The following is a 6,681-nucleotide window of genomic DNA, read 5'->3' on the forward strand; positions in this document are numbered from 1 at the left end:
CCAGGCTTTACACACCACTTCACTGAAGAGCGCCAATAGCCACACTCCTCTTAGTCTAAAAACTTATGCCAATTAATCCCAGCAACACAAAACTATGCTTATCCCTTCTCTGTCCACGGCTGCTTTATGTGATCACAGCATCATCTGAGTGCAGGGATTTACTACGAGCAACCTCTGGCTGTTTTATGATGCACTAAATGCATTAGCAGTTTACAACTAGCAAGAGTTCCTGGACTACATTTGGCAAGACATCGGCAGAAACTGCCACAAAGATACTCCACTCCACATGCAATATCATCTTCCCACGTGACACGCTCCGACCCTCTTCTACAGAGGAACCAGAAGAACTGACATTTGATGATTGCAGTGTTCTCAGAAGCTAGCTGCTGTGCATATTGCCGTGTGCACTGTAGATAGTTCGTTGCTCAGTTTGACTGCTGGCTGCCAAATCACTTCATTTAATCATTGCCTCAGAAAGGCATCTATAATGCAAATGTCTTCCTACAAACTGTGCATTCGTTATGCAGCATAACAGATTTCTGAAGACTAAGTTGTCAGAAGCATCACTCGCTTCTACTCTAAGCAAAAAAAAAAAAGTCACATTGGAAATGTCTGCATTTTCTTCAATCAATGTAAAAGGTTTTTACTGCCATCTGTTAAACATCAGTGCTTATAAGAGACAGCTAATCCATATTCTTCCCCGGGATGAGTCATTGATACCTCAAAATGCACAGTCTTATTCCTCATTCAGACTGGCCAAAATCCAGGTAATAGGCAAAATCTGAACTGTGTTTGCCAATGTGAATACATTGACGGTGGATACTCAGTGTTAACAGTCTGTTCCCCTATGCCTCTGCACAGCAAAAGCCAAGTTATATTACTTTTATGTCCATGACTTTTGAAGTTAGGCTCTTAAATCAACATTTAACTAGTGGTCTGCTTCTCTAAAATAAGGAATAGCTTGCAGTAACTGTTTTCTTCAACAGATTATATTGAATGCTCAACACCTAAATGGACTAAACATAAAGGCACAGAACTCCAGTGATCAACTTCTCAGTGGCAATGCCAGAAACACATCTTTGCACTTAAGGAAGTCACAGTAAAACACATTAAATGAAAGCAAACTCACCATTCCAGCCATGTAGTTGGGATTGAACTGGTTGGCATAGCCAGACACATTTTCCAGACCAATTGGAGGTGGATTTGCAGGTGGATTTGCAGGTGGATAGGCAGCACCACCCCACGGACTGCTACCTGCAATCAAACAGAGCTGCGCTGAAACGAGAACCTACACCTTTTTAAACTTATTCCTTACCACTTACATCTCTAATGTAATGTCTGTTCAGCACTAGCAGTTTGGGAAAAGGAAAATCAGCTGAAGAGGTGCAGGGTAGCAGTGCAATTATGATATAAAGAGAAGCCTCACTGGATATTTCTCGCCACGTTAGCTATCATTGAATCTGTAAGTTATCATTTAAACCAACTCTAAACATATTTGAAGGTTAACACTCAAGAGTTAATACTGTAAACACCGTATTTTGACTAGAGAGTAGTTTCTCTTAAACTACAAAGTTGTTTAGGTATTCCAGTAGGAAGATATTAGTAATTCCTTTTAGGTTGCTAATTTGAGAGATGTCTACAGAGCATGACACAGTACATTCACAGCTACCCAAGTCACAAAACTTGGCTGCACACAGCAGTACAGTTTTGTCTGCATAGCAGTCTAACTAAGCCAGAATATTCTGCTGAGAAATAGGATTTATCCTCCCAGGCTAGTTTGGCTTCTCACTGTACACTGCTTCCCCTTCCCGAGTTAGCTTGCCTAACTCCACATTTCACCATACCCATATGACTCCAGTCCTTTCTTTCTACCAACAATACTAAAAACTGTAAAGTTCATTACCAACAACTCTAAAGTTCACCCTGAAACCAAGCAGTAGTTACATATTTCATCAGCTTTATATTATTATAATTGATATCCTTTTTAAGAGCCCTCTCCCTTCCATATACAACCATCAGCCTAAGAACAGCGAATTTGTTATAATGTCACAATTAAAGCCCTAATTTTTTGAGGGATATGGTTTTAAATTGCGTGGCTGATTTCTCCCCGTACTCATTTTTCTCACCAGCTGCCTTGAAGACTCAGTACTGACAGGACACTGTTCCCTGACATTTATTGATTTTGGTCAAATTATGACCACCTCCTCGTGCTGTGTGCTTCATTTGAGATGGATGAAAATGGACCTTACATGAGCACATTGTAGAGCACCCATATGCTATAAATCAGAATCCCCAGCCAAGGTAAAATAGGACTTAACAAAAGAGCACAGAAAGCTTCAGTGAGTCAAGAAAACCCTCCGCAGTCTTGTTCTTTGTCCATGCCACCTTTCCACTCCAGATAGGACCACCACTGACATTTAACGCTTAATTTATCTAAACGACTTACCTGGGGCTGCCGGTTGATACCCACCTGCTGGGGGATAGCCAGGGTAACTCATTGCAAAGATCTGAAAAGTAGGTGTGATACGGTTATTTTCCGTAATGTTTCACTAATTACACCACATAAAATTAACAAGCAACATGTTTGCAGCAGCCAGTTACCAAAATTTAGACATAAACTGCACAAGTCGCACAGGCTCTTCCCAGGAAACCTCTTCCCATTTCCTTTTGCTGGACCAATAAACATGTTCAGATATCTAAGCAGTTGTAGAGTCACTCCTCAGACTACTTTTCTGACTCGTTTCAGTTACTACTTACTGCTCACTTGCCTATTACGTCGTTAAGGATGTATTACTCAAAAATGCTTACTTTCTCGCGCTATTAAAGTCTCCAGATGTTTGCAACCTGTACAGAACCAGTCTTATTAATCAAGAGTAGAAAATCACCTGACAAACAAGCCACGTCTTCAAGTGAGTAATTGTATGAGAAGTGTTAGAAGGCATTTAAATGCAAACATCTGCAAAAGTGCAAGGTCAGAGTAAGAAGCGGAAGGGATACACTTCGTGCTTACAGCATTGCCATAAAATATGAAGGGTTTACTGAAAGGATAAGATCACCAGAACAAATTGGATCTCTCAAAGTTGATAGTGCTTCTGTCAGCAGAGAAGTGCACAAAGTCATTAGCTGTCCAGAACAGCAGTGGCGGTCAAAAAGGAAGGACGGCTCAATGAAGGACAAAATGAAAATGATTTTCCAGAATACAGAAAGCCTTATTTTAAACAGAACAACTATCAGGAAGAACAGTAAAAGTAACTCAAGGAGCTTGCTCCAGATGAAGAGAACAGCCACAATCAGTCTTAACTTTTTCAAGGTTATTTTTAGTGACAATTCCCAGCCTATTTTTAAACTGCTGTGCAAACAGTATCCCTTTCCTTTCTTTCTCCTCTTTCCCCTAAAGCACTGCCTTTCGCGTCTGGCTTGTTTTGCGGTGTTTTGGATTTCAGCTGTGGAGTTTTGTTTTGGGTTTGGGTTGGGTTGGGGGGTGTGTGTGCTGGTTTTGTGGGACTGTTAATCATGTTAACTTCCCTTTCTGGTTTGCATGGCTCTCTTGCATAGCAACAGCGGAATGGAAAAACACCTTTTTTTTAAAAAAAAAAAAAGGAAAATACAATTAGGAAATCTTCACTTTATTTAAAAACTGTTTGGACTTCATGCTGCATGTACTCATTTAAATTTAAATAGAGAGAAATGAACTAGCAGAAATGACAATGAACAGAGCAGACTAGAAGTTATAACCCTACCTTACCTCTACTCCAGCGTGTAAAGCGTCTAACAGACTCAACAAAGAAGCGAACGCAATTTCTCAGCATTAGAAAAAGCCTGTTTACCAGTAAATCTATGAGAGATGCCTTTAACTGGAAAAAAATTATTTCTGTGCATGCAAATTTAAGTACTGCCCTTCCATTTGTTCATTCTGCATCCCCCCTACAAACAGAAGTGCAAGGTAGGGTCAGCCAGGGGTATAACCGTTCCCCCACCGTTACCCCCTTTTCCTCTTCTGATGGGTGTAACAGAGCTAACAAATCACCCAGCTCCACACATGAAGAAACCCAGCAGGCCGCACAGCTGGGAAACTTGCCGACATTTTACAGAATCAGGCTTTAAATCAGTAAACTGTCAATCACAGACAGCTAGATTTAAACCTCAAGAAAGGTCCGGGGAAGTCAAAGCCACCCACAACCATCATGGCCCAATTCTGCACATTCAATTGTAAGAACAGACTACAGATTAGCTAACATGACACCATTCACTACCAGATTATAGCTGAAGGATAAAGGCTCACAGAAATTTTTACATCGTATCAGATGCTTATAAGATGCTCTCCGTAACATGGTAAATGGTCCTCCCACATTCCCTTCAGCCGCGGTTTCCAATGAGATCTTTCACTGCAGTGCTATCTAGGAGTTTTGGAATAACTTAAACATCAAGGCTGCTACAGCTGAAAAGACAACAAGCTTTTGATTATACAACCACCTCTCTACATGACTAAGCTCTGCGTGATTTTTCATTTCATATGCAAACACATTGCATAAGACCTACAGCACCAAATCCAGCATACAATTACTGCGCAACATACACAAGGGAGCACAGATTCCACACGCAGCAGTCACCAGGGAGATCAAGTTTATTTTTCCAGGCGTGCCCAATGCATATCCTACGTTAAGATTTGGTTTCTATCTGTGTCCCTTTTTAATGCTAGAAGCTAAATCTTGGAAAAAGGTCTCTCACAGTCATCCCTGCAGTTCAGCAAAATAATGGATTTTTACTTTTGAATATTCACTGATGCTAAATAAAAAGCATAAAGGTATGGCAGCAGCTGCGTGGGGTCTTTTTCAACGCTCCAGAGAGACAATGTTCCAGCCTGCACGTCTACAAAATGCCACCGCACTTCACTGCAACTTTACAGAACCTGATAAAGCCGAACACTTTAATAAAGTAGATGCAAATTCAGGTTATAAAACCCATCCAAAGAGCACTTGCAAGATACGGCTATCCCAAGGGAATCATAACTGCTGGAGGCAATGCCTGCTGTTAGCCATACCGGGACTGTTAAGACCCCAAGCTCATGAGGCCAAAAAAGCAAAAAGTCAACATTTCTGATCAGAGCTGAAAGCAAGACACGTATTCTCCTCCTCTGCTGGAAAAAGAGCAGGCAGCTTCCTCCCTCCTGGGGCTTCGCCATGCTCCTAACAGCCTGCACACCGGCGTGCTTGATTGCTGGAGGGAGCTGCCAGGCCCCAGCCACACGTTGGGACGGCGTACGCGGCGGCAGGGCAGCGCTGCCAGCTCTGCTCCACTGCTGCCTCCGGGCAGGTACGGGCGCATGGGAGGGGAGCGAGGCCAGCAAAAAAAAAAAGAAAAAAAAAATTTTTTAAAAATTAAAAAAAAAAAAAAAAAGGCAAGAGAAGGCAGCCTGGCACTTCAGAGCCTCGCTACATCAGCAACTGGCTTTACGTAATAAAACATAGCCATGCTACTAAAACAAAAAAGTACAATTATTACTCAAGTCACTCAAAAAACAAACAAAAAACCCCACAGCCCAGCTCCTGAGCATGCATAATGCTTATTAGTCAACACGTACATTTTTGACATGCAAATTATTACAGCACTGAGGTTTTTTTGCCTTCACATGCAACCATAATTATTTTCATTTATTTATTTATTTTTAGCTTCAGGTGTAAATACAATAATGATAGGACACTCCAAAAAAAATGATAAGATGCCTTTTCAATAAAGCTTTAGGTACAAATTTAAGGCAAAAAGCCTTGGGGTTTTTTTTTTGTGGTAGAGGGTGGGGAGCAATGGGATAGGCGTTGTTTTTCTTAGCAGGGTTGTTTGCTTGCTTTTAATCCCATGCAGACTGTTCCTTTGGGGGGGGGGAATAAAGGAGCCTTTTGGCAATTGAAGCTGAGGTTGAGAAATAATGGCTAACTTCGTTAGCAATCCAAAAAAAATGTGACTATATATATAAAAATGTTCCACTTGCTTCTTTCGAACACCGCATTTATCCAGGACTTTTCCAAGGGGAAGTTTTCCCACACTGGTTTGACTCCAGGCAAACTAGATCCACAAACACACCCACTTCTCACATCCAAAAACTTCCCCGGTCGCCACCTTTTCTGCACTTCATCGAGTCTCTGTTGGCCATTTCTCTAACTTAGCAAATACCTACCCCCCTGAGTTAACTTTCCCAACCGCTCCCACAACCTCGTCTCCACTTCATCTTCTAAGCCCGTCTTCCCAAATTTCTTCTGCTACATCCACACCATGTTACTAAAATTGTTAGCGATCAGCAGCACTTGCCTGCTGACAACAAAGTGGTGACATAGGCCGGGGAACAGAAGATGCAGAAGTCCACCCTGCTATACAAATACTGTGTGGGAGGATAGAGGAACAGCAAGGTCTGCATTTGCTCTGCCATAAAAGAAGTAGTGCATCAGATAAGGAAAAAAAAATCCAAACCACCAAACCACACACGGAAAGAGGGAGCGGTTTGAAGAAAATACAGAACAAATACTGTTAAGGTCCTCTTCCCCACACACGGAAAGCGGGAGTGGTTTGAAGAAAATACAGAACAAATACTGTTAAGGTCCTCTTCCCGTTCCCAGTGTTCACCCTGGAGGTCCACCTCAAAACTCTAAATAAAGATCTGAGGTTTTACTCCCGCAGTGGACATTGCTA

General features: G+C 41.8%; 1 protein-coding gene across 3 annotated transcripts in view; it reads right to left on the reverse strand.

The window, feature by feature from the left end:
• ANXA11 (annexin A11) overlaps positions 1-2,504 on the reverse strand; it is a 14,401-nt gene extending 11,897 nt beyond the window's left edge. The window contains exons 1-2 of one of the 3 annotated variants that reach the window (XM_009332692.1): positions 2,467-2,504; positions 1,130-1,250 (exon numbers count right to left, since the gene is read on the reverse strand). In XM_009332692.1, the coding sequence (XP_009330967.1) occupies positions 1,130-1,250; positions 2,467-2,498 (153 nt within the window). In that variant the 5' untranslated portion in view covers positions 2,499-2,504. Of the gene's footprint in view, positions 1-1,129; positions 1,255-2,446 lie in introns of all 3 variants that reach the window. The other 2 variants (XM_009332691.1, XM_009332690.1) reach the window with 2 other exon arrangements.
• Positions 2,505-6,681: the final 4,177 nt, after the last annotated feature.

This window comes from Pygoscelis adeliae, unplaced genomic scaffold (assembly GCF_000699105.1).
Source record: "Pygoscelis adeliae isolate BGI_AS28 unplaced genomic scaffold, ASM69910v1 Scaffold269, whole genome shotgun sequence".
Classification (NCBI taxonomy): Eukaryota; Metazoa; Chordata; class Aves; order Sphenisciformes; family Spheniscidae; genus Pygoscelis; species Pygoscelis adeliae.